Source organism: Impatiens glandulifera, chromosome 2, assembly GCF_907164915.1.
Source record: "Impatiens glandulifera chromosome 2, dImpGla2.1, whole genome shotgun sequence".
NCBI lineage: Eukaryota > Viridiplantae > Streptophyta > Magnoliopsida > Ericales > Balsaminaceae > Impatiens > Impatiens glandulifera.
Genome location: NC_061863.1, coordinates 3,493,529 through 3,514,781, shown reverse-complemented (window position 1 = coordinate 3,514,781; position 21,253 = coordinate 3,493,529). Strand labels below are relative to the sequence as shown.

The window sequence follows — 21,253 nt, the reverse complement described above, 5'->3', positions numbered from 1 at the left end:
ATAGATTTTATTTTGTATTATTTACTAGTTAATTTTTATATATATATATATATAACTTTTAATTAATTAATAAGAATTGATTTCTTATAAATGTTTTAAATATGAGCAAGCCAATTTTTGTTTTACAATTAAAAGAAGGGCAATAAATTAAAGAGAAAATTTTCCATTATTATTTTATTTTAATTTATCTCATTTATCCTTAATTTAATAATAATTATTATTTATTTAATTATTATAAAAAATACATCTTCCTCATAGGCTATCAATTTTCTTAACATAGATTTATAAAAAAAAAATTGATACTTCTGTTAAAAATATTTATGTCAAGAATTTTGAACTATATTATTTTCACGGTACTTAAAACATTCATAGTTAAATAAATTTTTGTGATATTCTTCTAGAGATTCTCTCACTTATTATTCTCTTATAACAAAATTTCCTAAACAACCTTTCATCAAAGTGTTTGTGATCATACTTTAATTTATTTTAAAATCTCATAACATAAATGGCCTAAACTATATAAATAATTTATATTAATTAATATTATATTAAATACAAAATGAACTTTACTTACATAACTTTCCATGTTTGAATTTTATTTTTTAATTAAAAAGCTTCAAATATAAAAAAACAAAACCAAAGACCCACTAACTACATGATTATGTATCTGTTATAAAATATTGTTAATGCTAAGATAATTGAGTTGTTAATAATTATCTCCACTAACAAACTTTTTTTTCACTTTTTTTCACAAATAATAATAATAATAATTCATGTTGGTTGACTGGTTGTGTCACCCACCACCACTAAGGTGCATTCTTGGTTTATTATATATAATCATTCCATAATTCCATTGATGATAGGAGAACAAAAAAACATTCACAAATCATTTGCATTCTTGCCGTGAATACAACAATCAACAATAAGAGCAAAATGGAAACGATAGCAGTTACTGCGGCGATAAAAGTACTAATTCCATTGCTTGCAAATACTAAATCAATGACAGGTGTTGGCAAGAGAGTGAGTATTTTGAAGGATGATTTGGAATACATGAATTCATTTCTGAAGACTGCGGAATCAATAGATGAAAAGGATGATGGGCTGAAGATATTGGTGAAACAAGTCAGAGACGTGGCTTTTGAGACTGAAGACGTTGCGGAAGAGTTCTTGCTTCTTTTGACCCCACCATCTGATCGTCACTTCCTAACAGCATGGGTCTTTCATGTACAACCACAAGGTCTGAGAACAAGGTCCCTCTTATCTCGTAAGATAAAACTCATTAACTTGGAGATGAAAAGAATCAAGGAAAGACGACAGACCTTTTCTCTTCCGAGTACACATGTTGATGAATCAGGAGATAAGAACCTTAGACTTGATGCTCTATTTGTTGAGGATACTGCTCTTGTGGGAATTGATAATTATAAAAGCCAATTGATTTCAATGCTTAACGTGGAAGATAAGAATCTACTTATCGTCACTGTGGTAGGGATGGGTGGCGTGGGAAAGACTACTCTTGTGAGGAAAGTCTATGAGAGTCCCGCTAAGGGGCACTTCGATTGTCAAGCTTGGATTACTGTTTCCCAGTCATTTACTACCTTGGGACTTCTTCGAGCTTCCTTGAAGAGCCTTAAAGAAGCGGTAAATGAAGAGGTGGACAAAATGGACGAGTTACAATTGATCGATACATTGAAGAATTATCTGCAACAAAAGAGTTACATTATTGTGTTTGATGATATTTGGAGCGCTACGGCGTGGGATCAGGTTAGATTTGCATTTCCTTGCGGCTCGTGTGGGAGTAGGATCATCTTCACTACACGTAACGGAAACATAGCCTCGTCAACTGAAATCACTAATCGCGTGTTCAATCTCAAACCCTTGCCTAATGAAGAGTCTTGGAGCCTTTTCTGCATGAAGGCTTTTCGAGGTGATGAATACAAAGGTGTTTGTCCCGAAGAGATGAACGATATCTCGCAAAGCCTGATAAAAAAGTGCGGAGGACTGCCTCTTGCAATTGTAGCCCTTGGGGGTTTGCTGGCTACAAAGGAGAAACAAGTTCTCGAATGGCAGAAAATTCTGAAAAGCCTATCTCCTGATACGAGAATCTTCACCGGACTTGAGAATCTAGAGAGGATATTATTATTGAGTTACAATGATTTGCCAAATCATCTCAAATGTTGCATCTTGTACACAAGCATGTTTCCGGAGGATTATCTCATCAAGAGATCGAGACTCACTCGTCTATGGGTGTCTGAAGGATTCGTGGAAGACAGACCAGGAGGATATACCCGTGAAGAGGTTGCTGAGGGCTACCTGAATGAATTGGTTAATAGAAGTATGATTCAAACTGTTTTGAAAGACAATTTAAACCGGGTCAAGACTTGTCAACTTCACGATGTCTTGCGAGATGTTCTTCAAAGGAAATCCAGAGACGAGACATTTTCAATTGTGTTGAAAGATGAAGAAATATTACAATTATCAAGTGAGAAGATTCACCGTGTAGCAATCTATCAGGATTTCCGTCGCCCAACTCCTCAAGGAGCCAAGATATCACTATTCATTGGCCTTCGATCCTTACTTCTCTTTGGTACGTGGAAATTAGCTGATAATATTAAATTTTTAAATTTATATAGTTGTCGATCGTTGAGGGTGGTGGAGATTCAATGGGAATCGCTTCAATATTTCCCTGAAGAGTTAACTGAATTGATTCACTTAAAACATTTGGGGTTGAGGACGACTTATATAACAAATATTCCAGACTCTATAAGAAAGTTGAGGTGTCTAGAGATACTTGATCTCCAAAGTTGTTTTATAAATTATCTATCGCAGGGGATCCTAAATTTGAAGAATCTTCGTCAACTGAGTTATGGCAGTAAAGTATATTCCGGTGATAATATTGCAACAGTTAAAGTTCCCTCCGGGATAGGAAAATTGAGCAAGTTAGAGAAATTGATTGGGTTTCAAATGGATCAGGAGAATGACAATGTGGTAGAAGAAATTGGAAAGTTGACAAATTTAAAGAGTCTGGCTGTTCTGAGAGTAAGTCAACAAAATTGGACGCATTTATCCACCACGTTAGAGAAATTGAAGCGTCTGACCGCTTTATACCTTTCATCACACAATCTTGATGAACGTCTTTCTCTAACTTGTATCTCATCTCCTCCACTACTTTTGCAGCGCCTTTGCCTAAGTGCCAATTTACAAAGTTTGCCTAGCTGGATCATTGAACTTAGATACCTTGGAAAATTAGTTCTTTTGCATTCTAGTCTCGAGAATGATCCACTAAGAGCACTTCAGGGATTGGAAAACTTGGTAGTGCTTCATCTCCTACACGAAGCTTATGAGGGAGAGGAATTAAGTTGTGATATTAAAGGAAGTTATCCAAAGCTTAAGGAGCTCAACCTTTGTTGGTTGAAGTATTTGAAGAGGATAGTGTTGACAGAAGGAGCTATGACTAGGCTAAGAGAGCTAAAACTCCATTCCTGCCGTTCACTACTAACGGTACCCACAGGGACAGAACATCTTAGAGACTTGCAATATTTGTCTCTGTCGTACATGCCTTGGACATTCTCACAAAATATAAGAGAACCAGATGGTAAAGATTTTTGGAAAGTTGAGCATATTCCAATAATTCAAATAGGTTAATTGGTAGACGTAATAATATAAGAATATGTTTGGAGGTTGTTGGTATATTCAGAACTTTCTTATCTTCTCCTATATATATTTTTTTAATATGTAAACATATTATTTTAGATTCAAATTTGAAATAATTTGTTTCTTACAACAAAAAGAAAATAAATGTAAATTTTCTTTTGGCCAAGAGTAAATAAAAAATCATAAATCACCATGTTCCTTTTCTATGGATGGGTGATGTCTTACTCTAAAATTTCAACCAGATTGAAATATTTTTTTTACTAAAGAACTCACTCATCTTTTGTAATTTGCTTGTATAATTGCATCATTTGTACTTTTCTTCTTAAATGTAACTTTCCTTTGGATTATCGTATAAAAATTATGCTTAATATATATATGTCAAAAATATTTCAATACCTTCAATATATTAAGTTTAAAATCAATGCGTTTTTTACTTGTTTCATAACTAATACAATACAATTTATTAACTTAATTTGATATTAAACTTAAATAATTCATTTCATAATATTTTTAGAGTATCATTGTTGCTACTATCAGTCCACTCATACTATCAATCAATGTGATTTATTAATTAAATTAACATTATATATTGAGTTCATCTATTGTGAAATCATCATTTTTTTCGTGTAATAACTTTTTCAGACGTATACTCAACATTTCTTAATAAAATGCTACTTTATTGAAAAGAAAGGAGTATATATTGAGTCTAATAATTGTATTGAAATTAAAAAAGCTTCAATTAAAATCCTTAAGAAAGCAAATTGTTCCCACAATTACCCCTTTTTGGTAGTTTAAGACCGTCCCTCCATGAAGAAAAGGTATTTGATCTTCACTCACTCACATAATCCATCTATTCACCATTATTTTTTTTTTAATCCATAATTTGATTGTCCTTTCACAGTCTTAAAGATCTATTTTATTTATTTATTTTTTAATTGTAGGAAGTTATATAACTCCACACTTAATATTTTCACTTACAAATAAAGTATTTTAAATGGAAATAGAACTATAACATGATATTTTAGGAAATAAAGTGTTTTAAATAGGAATAGAACAATAACATGATATTTTAGGAATCACCCTTATCAGTGATGGATTTGACTTACTTTCTTAGAAAAAAAATACAAATTCAAATACCCATAAAATTTTATTTTGAAATTTGACTGTAAATGTCACTATTATATTAGAAACATTATAATTATTACATGTAGACTCAGGTCAACATTGTCAGCACATCTTCTATTGATATTGAATTATTTGGATTCAAGAACAAAACCTAATCACACCATTATTCATTTTAATCCAAAAAAAAAAAAAAAGTTCAAATAAAATATTATAATATATTTACTTTATTATTTATAATAATTTGAATTATTAAATTTGGTAAGGAAATTAATTTCTTAAAATAAGTAAAGACCCATTATAAGTTGTAGTTATTTTTTCCTTTATTCTTGTGTATACCCATTTGAAAATACTTTATGACCAAAACAATTAATAAATACATAAAAAGTTTGGTAAAATTATCTCATCTAAATCAAACCTTGATTGAAAAACTTAAAAAAATAAAGATATTTTCTTATCTAGATTAGACCAAAATGAGTATATTCCAAATAAAGAGGACAAACATGACATTAGTGCATGAAATAGTACTAAATGAAGATCCAACTACCTTTGTTTAGAATGAAATCAAACACCAAATTTGAAAATCTCTCTTATCTCCCCTCTATTAAAACCAAACTCATCTCTCCCCATTCCTCTCATTTCAAGTTCTTCAAATTCCAAAACAATGAACAAACCTAAACCTAATACCTTAATCCAAACTCTACTACTTCTCTCATGCATAACTTCCACCTCTTTTTCCCAACAATTTCAAGAAGCACCCGAATTCTACAACTCCCTAGACTGCCCTTCCATCTCAACCGTCGATTTCCTCTCCTCCGACGACGCAATTCACATTGCAATGACCCTCGATTCAACCTACATTCGCGGAACAATGGCTGCAATTCTCTCAATCCTCCAACACTCCACCTGCCCGCAAAACCTAATATTCCACTTCATCTTCGCAAACTCCCCAAACGAAAACTCATCCCTCCTTCAATCATCCTTCCCTTACCTAAAATTCCAAATCTACACTTTCGATCCCACCTCCATTTCCAAACTAATATCAACTTCGATCCGATCAGCCCTCGATTCTCCTCTAAACTACGCTCGTAACTACCTCCCCGATCTCCTCCCATTCCACATTCGTAAAGTCATTTACCTCGACTCCGATGTAATTCTCGTCGACGACATTTCCAAACTCGCAGCCGCTGCCGGAGGCAGCGTGGTGGCAGCGCCAGAATATTGCGACGCGAATTTTAGTTCGTATTTTACGCGTAGATTCTGGTCGAACCCGAGTCTCTCGTTAACGTTTGTGAATCGGAAAGCTTGTTATTTCAATACGGGAGTGATGGTGATCGATCTTGAACGTTGGAGGGAGGGGAATTACACTAAGACGATCGAAAAGTGGATGGAGATTCAGAAGAGGATGAGGATTTATGAGCTTGGTTCTCTTCCGCCATTCTTGTTGGTGTTTGCAGGAAGAATTACGCCGGTTGATCATCGTTGGAACCAGCATGGGCTTGGGGGAGATAATTTGAATGGAAATTGTCGAGATTTGCATTCGGGTCCTGTTAGTTTGTTGCATTGGAGTGGAAAAGGTAAGCCGTGGGTCAGGTTAGATGAAGGAAGACCTTGCCCGCTTGATGAGTTATGGGCTCCATATGATTTAGTTAAAGACCCGTTTTGGGTCGATTCCTGAAACCCAAAAAATGAAAAAAGATTCAATCTTTGTGACTGAGACTGGAAAAGAAAAGATTCGTAATGTTTAGATACTTAAGGCTCTGTTTGGAGCTGGTAAATAATAGGTGGCAACATAAAACCAACATATTCTTCTTCACAAAGTGTGAAGGAAGCTCATCATCAAAATGCAAGTTACTAAAGATGACAATGGAACGAATAAAACCCCGCCACAGGTTCAAATTCGGATAGGGGAATTCGAATCAGAAAATCCTCACAGGACAAAAATCGTGTTCGAAGAATATTCGCAGGGACACTAGTAATATTATAAACCATTATCTATATAAAAATCTATCGTAACTACAATAAATTTATAAATGATTTTTCATTTTACGTTTATAATGTTCGACCTCATCCCAACCACGACAGGTCAAATCGAAAAAAATTGACAATTAGAATGGAATATATACCATTTGGAAGGATTATATTGTAAACATGAATATCCCACAAATCTTATTTTATCGTGTTAAGATACAAAGTTTTCGTGAGGTCGACAAAACACAAACTTTATACTCAAAAAAGAGAATTTCTAAAATAAAACACTCTTTTTTCTATGTTAAGACTTGAGACTGCAATGTATTTTTTACTGACAACAATATTCAATTATATTCGAAAAGATTAATAACTAACCGTTATACAAAGACAAGAACATCAACAGCTACAAACATCGCTCGAACCAGACAATATGTTCGTGTTTTTTTTCTCTTCTCTGCAGAGAATAACAGATAACTTTCGTGTCATCAATCATTAGTTATAGAAGAGACAACAACTAATGCTATAGATTAAGTTCGATTAAGATTATGTTTTTACAGTTAAAACTTGGACATTTCGATACAATCAAGACTTTTTTCTTTTTTTTCTTGAGTATTTACTGACCAGTTAAGACCTCTGCAGCTCGTCTGTTCGATCCATGATCATGCCCACTTTTTGATCTGTTGTCGTGGACAGAAAGAAACAAAGCTTCGTCTTTGTGTCTGCAGTTGTTGAATTTGACAAGAGATATTCAAAATCAAGGTAAAATATTTGATAAATTAAATTGAATGATACAAATATATATGAACAAAAGATTAAACTAGTCCATTTGAAAGCATCGATAAATTTCATTGCAAACACTGTCTTCTGGTCTAAGTATTTCATCTGAATATTGAATTAGAAAAGATAATGTTCTGAATCATAACATAATTGTACTCGTCCAACTCATTTTCTAGATCCAGATTCAACTAAAGAAAGTGTTTTCAAATGGGCATGGACATGGATCATAACCTAGAAAATAATATGTATACAAAATGAATCACATTATAACCTATGATTCAAATAAATATTATAGGAAACAAAATAAATCACTTCAAAATGCATCTTTGACCATTTTTTCAATGAATTCGTGATTGTAACAAAATATTAGTTTCCAGATAACCTAAACAACAATCATTAACATTACCTCAAACGTCGATCATCCAAGCCCGGTTTCATCACTCATCTTCAAACCATCCGTTAACAAACAGCTTCCACACGTTGATATAAACCATCACGATCATCGTAGCTCAACGATTCTATCCTATCGACATTTCTCCCATATCCAACCTTTATTTTGGGATCTAAACCCGCCCTTATCAGTTGTCCCAAGAGCTTCACCGAACCATCACATTGACCGGTTTTATGAAGGCCATTCACCAAAGAAGAATAAGTAACAATTGAAGGAGCTATCCCGGTTTCTATCATTTCATCCTTCAACCTAAAAGCTCCAATAATGTCGCCACATTTACAGTATCCATCAATCATAGTATTGTATGTAACAACATTAGGAAACAAACCCTTCAACTGAAGTTTCCGAAAAAGACTTAAAGCTCTTTCAAAATATCCAAATTTACACAAACCATTAATAAGAACATTGTATACAACAATATTAGGAACCAGACCAATAGATAACATCTCATCCCGTAATTTGAAAGCTTCGATTAAGTTACCTGAAACCGAAAGGCCATGGATTATGCTACAATAAGTGAAATTATCGGGAGAAAAGCCTTTCCGAGAAAAATCGAGCATAAGCTTCCTCGCTTCATCGAGTTTCCCAGACTTACACAAGCCAGCAATCGCTACGTTTTGAATCGCAACTTCCTCGGTTTTGTTAGAACCCGAGAATTTATCGAGATCTATTAGTTTCTTCAACATATCATCCGCCTCATCGATCCTTCCAAACGCGTATAAACCGCTGATAATCATGTTGTATATTTGGAGATTCGGAGAAAACCCGTTTTCGATAAGCTCGTGATAAGCACTCAAAGCTTTATCCAACATGCCTTCTCTACACCAACCGTAAATAAGAGAACCGTAAGTGACGATATTTAAATCAAAACCCCTAATTTTAATTTCACCAAGAACCTCGGAAACTCGTTTTAATCTCCTCGATTTAAACAACCCGTAAATTAGCATGTTGTAAGCTTCGATCGATAAAGGAATCGACTCCTTTTCCATTTCTCCCTTCAATCTAAACGCTTTTTCGATATTCCCATCTTTACAATATCCATCCATCATCGTTCTATACGTTATTCCATCGGGCGATAAACCAAATTGCTTCATCTTATCCAAAATCTCCTCGGCTTCAACCGTTTTCCCAATCTTAAATAGCCCATCGATCATAATATTGTACGAGACTCTAGTCGAAACAAAACCAGCCATAAAGCGTTTCCACAAATCCAAAGCACTTTCATAATCGCCAGTCTTGAAAAGACCATCGAGCATTATACAATATCCGACTTCATTCGGGTTGACACGTTTCTCCAACATGGATCGCCAAAGAAGTTTTGCGTTTTCAACATCCCCTTTCCCAAACAAGCCTTTCAAAAGGGTATTGTAAATTACAACATTCGGCTCGATTCCTTCCTTCAGCATCTCGTCGCAAAGTTTATAAGCCTCATTTGTTCGTCCTTCTCTGCAGTATCCATTTATAACGATACTATAGCTATAAGAATCCGGTTTCATCTTCCATTTACTAGACATGTTTATTAACATCTCCAATGCTTTATCAACTCGACCAAATCTACAATAGCCATTCATCATCGAATTATAAACAAACAGATTCATCGTTAGGCCTGACGAAATCATTTCGTTTAGAATTCTATCAGAATCATCCATCTGACCGTTCTGGCAATACCCATTGATCAATACGCCATAGGCGCGCTCATCCTTTTCTTTCATTCGTTTCAGCAAGAGCTCAGCTTCTTTCAACTGACCTAATTTACAGTAACCCTTAAGCAGCAAAGTATAAGTAACCTTATTCATGGAGATTCCATTATCACTCATTAAACCAATTACTCCTTCAGCACCCTGCAAATCTCCCAATTCAATATACCCATTAATCAAACAATTGTAAGTTACCAGATTTGGGGAAAACCCCATAGTTTCCATTTCTTTGATAAGCTCTAAAGCAGTATCGATCCGACCATATTTACAGTAAGCATTCACCATAATTGAGTATGTACAGACATCAGGAACGATTTGATTTCGAATTATCTGATCATAAACAGCAAAAGCTGTATGAAGTTCACCTTTTTTCACCAAGCTACTTAGTAAACTATTACAGGAGATAGAACTAGGCAAACGACCTAACTTGGGCATATTATCAAACACGTGGAGTGCATTCTTTGTTAAACCTTTCTCAGCATAGATCTTCAAAATCATATCGAATATTGTTGGAGAGAAAGCAAACTCTTTGTAAACATGGACCAATTCATCCCAAATAATGAAACCTGATCCTTTACTTTTGCATAATGATATAAGTTTGATCAAATAAGTTCTAGTTTCATCAAACATTCGACACCTAGAAAGTATATGAACAATTTTGCAGTAAGACTTAATATGGGGTCTAAAATAATTCTGCTTCGAAGCTAGTTCGAAGAAGTTTAAACATGCAGATGGGTTCAACTTCAATTTTCTAAGAACATTATCAACGAGTTCATCGGAGAAATCGAAGGAGAGATTGTTGATAGCTTCGAACCTACGGAGGACGAGGAGGCGGCAGATTCGTTCGGTGAGTTCGGTTTGGGTGATTTTGGATTCGTCTTGTAACTTCCATTGGAGAGATGATGAAGCGTGAAGTGATTGGGTTTTAAGGTAGAGAAAAAGGCGGAGACGACGTGTGGTGTACCTGAGAATGGGGAGATTTTTGGACTGGAACATACCTTTCGTCGCCGGAAGTGTTGGAAGCCATCAAAGTACGATGAAATATAGCATCTTTCTTAGTCGATTGATCGCTTATAGCAAGATTTTCCGGTGAGGGTTTGCCGCCGCTGTAGCAGGGTAATACTGAACTAGTGAGGAAATGCTAGGCCCTTCTAATTAACAAAGGTTTAAGCTTTAAAAATTACTCCTTTTCTGCTTACTCAAAAATAAATAATGTGTTTCCATAAAAAAAATATATAAGAATTGTTAAAAAATTAAAAAAATAAGAAAAAAATTAAATATAAAACTAATACAAAGTACAAACACCCTCCTCAAAGCTATTGGGAAAATTTGACTAAATGACCCTTGAAAGGTTGTTGGTAAAAATTAATTTCTTGGTCAGCATTTTAAAATATTTTGACGAAATTTTTCTGGTCGCGAAGACAGAATCGTCTCGCGATGAAAAAACATTATGGTGAGTCTATAATTGCATTACTTCAATGGTTCCTTCGCGAGACAATCTTGCCCTTCGCGAGTCGATCTTGTCTGGGTATTTTTGGACTTTTCACATGATTTTCTGTCGCGAGACGATTCTGCCCTTTCGCATTACGCGACGAGTAATTTCGTCAGAATATTTTAAAGTTAAGCTTTTTATGGTCATTTTTTAAAAATTTTCAACTATCGAGTTTGTATGTATTCGAAAAAAACATTCTCATCTCAACTTCACCATCCATATGGAACATAATAATTTTATTGATACTAATATGTAAAATAGATTTAACATTTATTTTTTAAGTTTAATTTATTATTATTATTTTTATAATGTAATATTTATATAACAACCACAGTCATTATTAGGACACAAGAGTCTCCACAGAGCTACCACTCATGCAACATCAGGACCCGCATCTCTCGAAGGCCACCCTCGAAGGGGCCACAAACCGTCCAAATTACTGTAGCAAAATCCCTTTTACTCAATTGATACTGAAGACCTAAAATATGACTAATTCAAATATAAAAAAATGTGTCTAAATGAAAAAAAGATGAGGTGTAAAGTACAAAGAGTTGGTCTTTGAACAATAACGTAATAATTGAATTCTAGCTCGCTCACCTGAAACATATAGAGATTATTGAATGGGAAAAACGACACTCGACAACTATTAAGGAACACACCAATAATATATACCATGCCCTTGGGATAAACTATTGATGATTGTCATTTATGCTACCTTCAAAGACGTGTAACAAAGTATTTCTATCAATATCCTACAATTACTCATTTTAGTAAAGGGGTACATCGACTTTTGTCACTTAAACTATGTAATGAGTTATTTTTTTTATTAAAGTTAAAAAATACTACAGATAATATAAACATAAACAATTACGGTTAGATTTGTAAGATAAAGAAATATTTACATATATATTTTAAACTTTAATAAAAACTAAAAAAAGTAAGGTAAAGTTGTTATTAATTTGTGCTTACTAATAATCTTCCTTAAGGAGGAGAAACATATGATAGGAAAACATTGCCACTTTGTATAAATTTGTGTTAGTTTTTTTTAAATAATTTTGAGAACAGTATAAAATTAAATTAAATTGGAGCATTAACCTAATAAGAAAATTAAATAAATGAAAATTGACAAATCTATACTAGATAATGACACGCAAAATGTAAGTACAAATACAAAAAATAAAAAATTATCAAACTTGTATTTTTTGATTATTTTGTTTTCTAGGACATGTTAGTTCAATTTTGGTTAAGAATGTAGCTTAGACTTATATAGTTTCAAGGAATCACTATGATTTTATATGTTTTATTTCACGATCGAAGTGAACTTATCATTAATTTACTCTTTGTTTTATTTTGTAAAATTGTTTTGCTATATCCATGCTTCCATTCAATTTTGGAGAATATTTGTTGGTACAATTTATACTATATTTTTTTTAAATTAAAATTATTTTATAATAATATTATTTATATTATATATCATGTCGATGATGCTTATTTTGCCAATAATGACTAGTATGTGATTTTTTTTTATATTAAGATTCAGTATTATGAGATATATATTTGGTCGTAATATATAGTCTGATTCATATTTTTTTAATTCATTTTAAAAAGTCGATTCTTCTAATTCTTTCTACAAAGTTGGGCGGGATAGGTCAGGGAAGTATTTTTTTCTTTCTAAGAAATTTTGAGCTCAATAATATTAATAATGTGTTTGTATTATTTTATTTATTTATTCATTCCATTTTAAACTATTATTAACATTTTTAATATATATAGACAATTTAAATATATATTAAAAATTTATATTTTTCACTAATAATTAAACCTATAAATCAATCATGTTTGTTATAAAAAAAGTTAATAGTTTATATTTAAAAATAATTATATTTGTTAAATATTAAAATAATAAATGTTTGTTATATAAAAAAGTTAATAATTTTTAATATATCTTTATCTAAAAATTTATTTTTTTCTTTCACCTTTTACCTACATTTTTTTAATCAAAATTTTTATATATAACAAAAACAAATGACTTTCACTTTTTACTTTTTTCCATTTTTAAAATTAAAATACTAAATTTCATTTTTATGAATAATTTTATTAAATTTAGGCTATGTTTGGTACAAGGGATAACACTGTAGATATTGTATAATTGTATATACAGTAAATTAAATTGGCTGTTTGGTTGGATAATTTTTATATATACAGTAATTTTAAGGTATAATTTATACATTAAATGAGGTATAATCTTATACCTATTACAACCTGTTACAAAAGGGTATAAGCATTTATAAAATATAATTCCTCTTTAACCCTCTAACTTTATATAATTATTAAAATTATAATTTCTTTATTATATTTTAAAATATAATAATAAAAAAATATAATATCATTTATATTTAACTAGGTTTAATTTTATAATTTAAATAATAATAATAAATACTTAATTACTTAAATTGACAATTTTATATCTAATAAAATGTAATAATTATTTTTAAAAACTAAAAAAATTAATTAAAAAATAATAGTCATATATACCATTCATTTATAAAATAAAATTTTATTACATTATTAATAAATAATATTTAGTTACATAAATTAGCGATATTATTAATATTAACACAACTTATATCTATATAAATTATTTTTTAAACTAATTTATAATTATACTATTTAATTACAAATATTATTTTTTATAAAATTATTAATATTTTATTTTAAATAAACAATTAATATTTTTCAAGTATACAAATATTTTTAATAATACATCAATTTTAAAAAGAAATATTTAATATTAATTAATATATAAATAAGTTTTATTTATATAATTATATAAATTAAATTATAAGAAATTATATATAAAATAATGTAAACTATATAATTTCAATATAAATAATAATACAAATTACTTATAAAATAAATAATTTATATAAATATAAGGGTAAAATAGTCATTTACCCTCCTTACTACTTTTTTTATACTACCAACCAAACACAAAATAATAAATCTATATAATTTATACTCCTAACCAAACACAAATAATATATATAATTTATACCTTCTAATACCTACTTACAATTTATACCTCTTACAAATTATACCTATATAATTAGTACCACGTAACAAACGCTACCTTAATGTACTCTTATGCTCAAATACAAATTTTACACACTTTAAATGTCTTAATAAGATTTTTTTTTTTCAATAAATAATATTGAAATAAACTCAAAACAAGCAAATACCATAACAATAATATAGATAAAAATGAAAATATGATAATAATAAAGTTCATCATCATTCATCATTACTTAAAAAGGTAATTTCAAGATCCAAAGTCATTAAACGCATCCAAGAATCAACATAAACATGTTCATTACATACTAATTAAACTTACGATTACGATGATGATGATAATGATAAGCTAGGGTTTAATCAAAAGCTGATAGATCCAACAATCTTCCCTGCAAACGATCTAATCAAAGAGACTGATCATGAAATCCTGCAAAAGACGAATACAAACAAACTCAGATCTGTTTGAAAACTGAGATCATGAGATCGATCTGTTTGAAAATGAAAATAACTTACATCATCCGACTCTTCTTTCTCCTCCACAACCGCCGGCTCTTTCTTATCATCAGCTGTAAACTCAGGCGGATAGTAGATAGAAGGAGGGCTTGAAACAAGTCCCATACCAACTCCAGCACACGCTAACTTCTCCCTACCAACTGCAACTAGTTCAGTGATATCTTTCCCTTTGATTTGAGATATCAGCAACTCAATCATGTTTTCATCAGCATTTGCTCCAACTGTTCATCAATAACAAATACTAGTTAGTTACAGACATCGGCGGCCTTAAACAGCGACGACGACGATCTGGTGAAGAAGAAGAAGATCGTGTATGTAATGTACCTGAAGCGAGTATTTCCTTGATATCGTCTGCGGTTGGACTAGTTTTTCCTCCTAAGACGGCGAGCAAACAGGCGGCGACGATCTTCATTCTGCAATGCTGGAGATTCAAAATAAAATCAGGAATGTTGAACGTATCAAGCAATGATCTAAGATCTATTACATAATATGTTAAGAGAAATGAAGAGAGAGAGAGAACCTGAAGATGGATGGATCTTGATGAGAGGAAATGAAAAATGAGAGAATGAGGAAGAAAGGTTTCTCTTTCTAGGGTTTTAAGAGGGGGCTAATATCTGATGGTCTTCGTTTGTACCGCTCTGCCCCTAGTGGTATTTGATGGTACATGCATAATTACATATGGCATGCTTTTTGTGATGCATTTTCTCTGCAAAACCAACTTTCTTTTGTCATTTTCCTCATTATTCAAATTTTGAATGGCCCAAATACTATTTGAGGGTCTAACTTTGAGTTAGATATTTAAATTTTGTTTCTTTTTAACTTAGTTTGATTTAGGGTTAAATACAATGATAAAATATAAAATAAGACAAAAGGAAAAAATATTACAATAAGAAAAATAAGAAAAATAAAATACAAACACGCTAGCTAATAGATTATTAAGCTCGTAGATTCTAAAATAAACAATAAACTCTTGGACCGAATGAATGAATAATGAGATTGTTGACGGTTGAAGTGGTGGTAGACGTTGGTACAATAGTACTCATGAGATGGTTGGATGCAAAATAAGTTCGATTAGAAAATAAGAGATACGTTGTGTTTAAATATGTGAATGAGTTAGATGATTGGTCGAACTTGTGGTAAGATGTTGTTAACGATATGAAATGGTTTGGTAGAAAATGTTTAGAGTGAGGTCATGAGATAAGTACTAAAAGATCGCTTGAAATAATAGATAATTATGGTTAAATATGTGAATGAGATGGTTAGTTTGTTGGATTTAAAGAAAAAATAGGAAAGAGAAGATACGAAAAGAAATGTTTTATTTTATGTGTGATATGTCATCCATACCATCCTAGGTATTTATATAAACAAGATAAGCTCTTCACATACTTTATGATTAAGTAGCACAACCTTTCATATGCCCTAATCAACATTACTATTAATTAAAGAAATATTAATTTCAATACTTCCCTTAATGTTTTTGTTGGTCATGCCTAACAAATCTCGTAAGTGAACGAATTTGTTTCAAGAAAGTGCTTTAGTAAAGATATATGCAAGTTGATCTCCGATCTTTATGTGTTTGATCATCACTTCTTCATCATCCATCACTTCATGAATGTAGTGATGCTTGAGGTTTATGTGTTTTGTTCGACTATGAAATACCGAATTTCTCGACATAGCAATTGCCAATTTGTTGTCGCAAAAAAAAACGTTGTCGTGTCTTGTTTCTCCTCCATGTCTTCTAAAATATTCCGTAACCAAGTTAACCACTTGTTTGGTTGCTTCGATTGCCGATACGTAATCGGCTTCTGCGGAGGAATGAGCAACTCTCTTGCTTTTTCGACGCCCATGAAAAATACCTAAACCGAGTGAAAAATAATACTCGAACGTACTCTTCATGTTATCCACGCTTCCAGCCCAATCGCTATCACAGAATCCAAACAACTCGACATCTTCACTATTATTTCTTTCAAACATGAGACCATACTCCATGGTCCCTTTTATGTATCGCAACTGTAACCCCTAGAAAAATCCATTCCGCAGCTTAGCACGTGTCGGATCTAGGGTGACTTAAGGTTTGATGTGTTCAACATTAGTTTGCATGTCAAATATATTTTTTTAAATAAAAAGTTATTTTTAAAGATTTTGACAGTACCTAGCTGCTTTTAAAATTAACTATGTAAAAATAATTAATTTTATTCAAATTTTATTAATTTTGGGATTTGTTATAATCAAATGATAATTTGATTGAATTTCGATTTAAATTAATCAAACATAATTAATTAAAAAGATTATTTATTTGAAAACAGAGTCGCCAACTGATTTTAGAAAAATTAGTAAAATATACGTGTATAAACGTATTTTATACTAGAGTTTCCATAAGGGTTCGTTATTTGATTACGCTTAGAAAAGGGATTTCGTATTATTTCCTCCGCGCCTGTTGAAAACGGTTTTATATTTTCAAAAGTTTGGCCATTAAACGATTTATTTATAACATTTATTTCCTTTAATTAGTTTGGGGTCCTAAACAAAGATAAGTTTAGATTACGTAAATAATTGTACAAAATTATTTAGAAGTGCATATCTGTAATTGTGTTTATATAAGATTGAGTACAAGACCTGAAAAATATCAAAAAAGTATTAGAATTTAAAACTAAATTCCAAACGGGGCTCAAAATATTTGTTTGGGAAATATCCCGAAAATATTATTAAAAATCATTTTCTAACATTTTGTGATTATTTGAAAATGGATTGGGGTTTCAAAATTACAAAAATAACTTTGGATTTTGAAAAGTAGAACCAAATAGGCATAGGGTTTTACCGGTCTAGGACTGGATGGGCTCGGTCTAGACCGAGGGTGGTCTAGATTAGGGCTGGGGATACTCGGTTAGAGGACTAGTGGGTTCGGCCCTAGGTTTGGGAGTTTCGGTCCTGAACTCGGATTGTCCGGTTCTAGGTTTGGGAGTCTCGATCCTGAACTCGGATTATTCGGTCCTAGGTCTGGGAGTCTCGGTCCCAAATCTAGATTTCTTGGTTGTGGGTATTGGGAGTCTCGGTCCAATGTCAGACCTCTCGGTCCTAAGTGAAAACCTTTGGTCAGATTTCTCAGTCCTAGCTCAAAAACACTAGTCCTAGGGCTCACTCCTAACTCAATAACATCGGTCCTAGGGCTTGGTCCTAACTCAAGAGCATCGGTTCTTGGTCTTACAGGACTCGGTCCAAGAGGACCGAGTGTTCTTCATTTAGTATAAAGATTGCAGGTTTGTATCTTTTGATACAGATCATGAAAACATGATATGTAAGTTTCTAACAACTCATATGGATGTAGTGATTATAATCCCTAATCCTAAACCCGATCAATCGAGCTTTAAGACGATCGATTTCTCAACCCAATTTATAGGGTAAGATTTGAGAACTTTTGATTTAGGCTATCTCATGGCCTAATTCTTGTTCCAACGGCTTTCAAATGAAGTTTATTGTCGAACACAGCCAAAAGAAGAACATCAATTGAGCTATATAATAACTTTTAAAACTAAAATTCAAACTTTTTATTTCAAAAATTTCAGTTCGATCAAACATGATCTGGATGTATGTTTTATGATTTGAAAATCATCATAACATGTTCACAAACATGTTAGGCAACTATTTGAATCAAAATTTAAGCTTAAAAGTTCAAGAACACAAAATTCAAAATTTCTAAATTTTTTAATAAAATTTGGGTTTTTTTTTATTGTGGTTAAATTGATGAAATCTCTTTCGACAAAAGCTTAAAAATCATCTAGGGGTTGATTTCAACTAAAGAAAGAACGAGATTAAGCCCTAAATAAGATCAACCCGATCGAACTTGGAAAAATCCAATTTTGAATCCTAACTTGAATTATAGTAGGTCTGGAAGTTTACTAGTGATTGGAGAACATTCCAATGATCTGAATAGGCATGGAATTTTAGCCCCGACGGGTCGGGTACCCAAAAGAATCAAACCGATCGGTTCAGGTAATTTTCTTGTTTTTCGGTTCCGAGTAATTTCGGGTCGGAACTAGAGTTGGGCAATGAGTTGGATAAATACGAACCAATACGATCCAACACGATATTTATACAGAACGACACGATACGATATTATCTCACTCGGGTCTTAGGTTGACACGATACAAGCACGAGACACCACGATCACAACACGATTATGAGTTTATACGATCGTAACACAGTTAGGAGTCGACACAGACACATTACGAGTATAAACACTACACAAATATAAGCACGACACGAGCACGGGTATACCTTAAACCCTAAACCCTAAACCCTACACACACGAAATGACATAAACACAATTACTCACATGACTTAACTACTCACGTTAACATTCTCTAAAACCTATTATATTTTTATTTAATTAATAAATTATTTATTTTATAAATATAATAATTATAATTAAAAATACTAAAATACAATAAAAAAAAATATTAACTTAAATAATATAAATTAAAATATAAATAAATTATATGAATAGAATTGTGAGTCTATTAATAATTCTTTTCAATATTACTTTTATTAATTACTTATTAATTATTTAATTATTTATAATTTTAATTAGTGTTAATACATTAAATATTAAATATATTATTAAATATTAAATATATGATAATAATTTTAATTTTAATGATATAATAATATATATTTATAATTGGATTAATTGCTACGTACCCACCTTTCTTACTTTTTTTTCCATTTTCTTACTCAAACTACCAACCTTCACATTAATATTATCAAATTATCACGTCTCTTCCAAGTCTCCTACTAACTAACTAACTGATCACATATTTAATTGTTTATCATTAATTATTTTAAAAATCTTAAATCACTCCAAAATTTTATAAGTTAATAAAAAACTTTAACTAACCAAAAAATTATAAAATAAAAAGATTAAAATAATATTATTAATTAAATAAAATTATAATTTATAAAATTAATATTAATTCAAAAATAAATGCAATAGTGAATAGTTGTAGAAATTTATTTTAACCTAAAAAATTTCAAACTACTTTTAATTATATTAAATACAAAATTAATAATATATTAATTATAATATTTTTTTCCTAAAAAAGTGTCCACTACTTGCAATAATAATTTATTAATATTTGTATATCACTAAATATTTAAAAAAAATCTTAAATCACTCTAAAATTTTAAAAATTAATAAAACATTTTAAAAAATAAACTTTATTTTATCATAAAAAATCTCCACTACTTTTAATTATTTATAATAATAATAAATATCATATACCCAATTAAATAATTAGGTATAAATTCTTATATAATATTTAAAAATTATAAAATTTCATATTTATCATATTTAACTAACTTAATATATATATTAAATAAATTAATAACTTTATAACAACAAATTTAATTAATTTTATTAGAATAATTATTTTATGTTTAAAACACATTTTAAATAATTGATATTTAAATTATTATTTATGAAAGAATATGTTAAAATTTATATTTACACATTTTACATATTAATAACTTTTTAAATAAATTTAATATATTTAACTTATTAAATTAATTTAAATTTTCTAAATTAAAATAAATTAATAATCTTATTTTATCATTTTTACTAACAATATAATTTAATATATATAAATAAATAATTAAATGAGTGTGTCAAGACACATTGTGTTGACACGACGACAAAATCTAGTCGGAATAACACGAAACACGAATTTAAACACGAGTAGCACGACACGAATAAACTCGTAAACACGAATAACACGACACAAAAGAGTCTGTGAATCATAATATTTTGAGTGGATTAAGACACGATATGACACAGATAAGATTGAAACACGACACGATTAAGAGTCTAACACGGTTTGCCCGAGTCAGATACGAACGTTTATGCACGATGCCCAGCTCTAGTTGGAACTGATCAGTTCCGGTTTGGATCCGGTTCGATTTCGGGTACCCGAAAGAAATTTCAATAATTAATTTTTTTTCTGGTTATCCATCTTCCGTTCCTGTTGACGTCATTTCCGACCTAGCATCAAATTCTCTTTCTCTTTTGCATTTCCGCTGCCTTTCGTTTACATAATTTCATTCTTACCTAAGTTATATTTAGGATGAATACAATTCTGGTAGAAAAACTGAAAATAAGAGAGAAAATAAGAGATAAGGAAGAAAATGAATAAAAATAAGAGAAAGTAAGAGATGAGGAAGAAATGAATGTTAGGTTAGAGAAAATGAAAGTTTTTTTTAATAGATTGTTTATTTTATTTAATATAATATTTATAATTGTTTTTATTAAATAATTTTTTAAAGCTTAAAACACGTTAATTTTTTTTTAATGTATCATCTAATATTTTAAAAATATTAAAATTTTGATCAATTTTAAATATAAAAATAAACTAAAAATATATTAACTTTTTAAAATTAATTAAATAAATAAAATAAAAATTGTTTCAAAAAAACTTGGTCTAGTTCGGGTCCGGGTACCCATCGGTTCCGAACCGATAT

The 21,253-nt window shown here is 30.8% G+C and overlaps 4 protein-coding genes across 4 annotated transcripts; 2 read left to right on the top strand and 2 right to left on the bottom strand.

Moving 5' to 3' along the window:
* The first annotated feature begins 890 nt into the window (after window positions 1–890).
* LOC124924157 (disease resistance protein RPM1-like) lies at window positions 891–3,751 on the top strand. Its single transcript, XM_047464233.1, has one exon. It carries the CDS (start codon window positions 934–936, stop codon window positions 3,640–3,642), a length of 2,709 nt encoding a protein of 902 aa, XP_047320189.1. The 5' UTR covers window positions 891–933; the 3' UTR covers window positions 3,643–3,751.
* A 1,672-nt stretch (window positions 3,752–5,423) lies between these two features.
* Window positions 5,424–6,734, top strand: LOC124925409 (probable galacturonosyltransferase-like 1). The gene has a single exon (XM_047465402.1). It carries the CDS (start codon window positions 5,438–5,440, stop codon window positions 6,449–6,451), a length of 1,014 nt encoding a protein of 337 aa, XP_047321358.1. The 5' UTR covers window positions 5,424–5,437; the 3' UTR covers window positions 6,452–6,734.
* Window positions 5,503–10,791, bottom strand: LOC124925408 (putative pentatricopeptide repeat-containing protein At1g19290). The gene is made up of 4 exons (XM_047465400.1): window positions 7,928–10,791; window positions 7,366–7,463; window positions 7,120–7,198; window positions 5,503–6,447 (listed from the first exon to the last, which is right to left on the bottom strand). The coding sequence occupies exon 1, from the start codon at window positions 10,663–10,665 to the stop codon at window positions 7,981–7,983; it is 2,685 nt and encodes an 894-aa protein (XP_047321356.1). The 5' UTR covers window positions 10,666–10,791; the 3' UTR covers window positions 5,503–6,447; window positions 7,120–7,198; window positions 7,366–7,463; window positions 7,928–7,980.
* Window positions 10,792–14,431: 3,640 nt separating this feature from the next.
* On the bottom strand, window positions 14,432–15,312 carry LOC124927658 (60S acidic ribosomal protein P2B-like). The gene is made up of 4 exons (XM_047468114.1): window positions 15,264–15,312; window positions 15,068–15,164; window positions 14,744–14,964; window positions 14,432–14,657 (listed from the first exon to the last, which is right to left on the bottom strand). The coding sequence occupies exons 2-4, from the start codon at window positions 15,153–15,155 to the stop codon at window positions 14,631–14,633; spliced, it is 336 nt and encodes a 111-aa protein (XP_047324070.1). The 5' UTR covers window positions 15,156–15,164; window positions 15,264–15,312; the 3' UTR covers window positions 14,432–14,630.
* Between the last annotated feature and the right edge of the window lie 5,941 nt (window positions 15,313–21,253).

Coding starts and splice junctions, on each gene's coding strand:
- LOC124924157 (XM_047464233.1), top strand. CDS start 934: ATGGAAACGATAGCAGTTACTGCGGCGATAAAAGTACTAATTCCATTG.
- LOC124925409 (XM_047465402.1), top strand. CDS start 5,438: ATGAACAAACCTAAACCTAATACCTTAATCCAAACTCTACTACTTCTC.
- LOC124925408 (XM_047465400.1), bottom strand. CDS start 10,665: ATGTTCCAGTCCAAAAATCTCCCCATTCTCAGGTACACCACACGTCGT.
- LOC124927658 (XM_047468114.1), bottom strand. CDS start 15,155: ATGAAGATCGTCGCCGCCTGTTTGCTCGCCGTCTTAGGAGGAAAAACT. Junction 14,965..15,067: donor CAAGGAAATACTCGCTTCAG/GTACATTACATA, acceptor ATTGATGAACAG/TTGGAGCAAATGCTGATGAA. Junction 14,658..14,743: donor AGAAAGAAGAGTCGGATGAT/GTAAGTTATTTT, acceptor CGTCTTTTGCAG/GATTTCATGATCAGTCTCTT.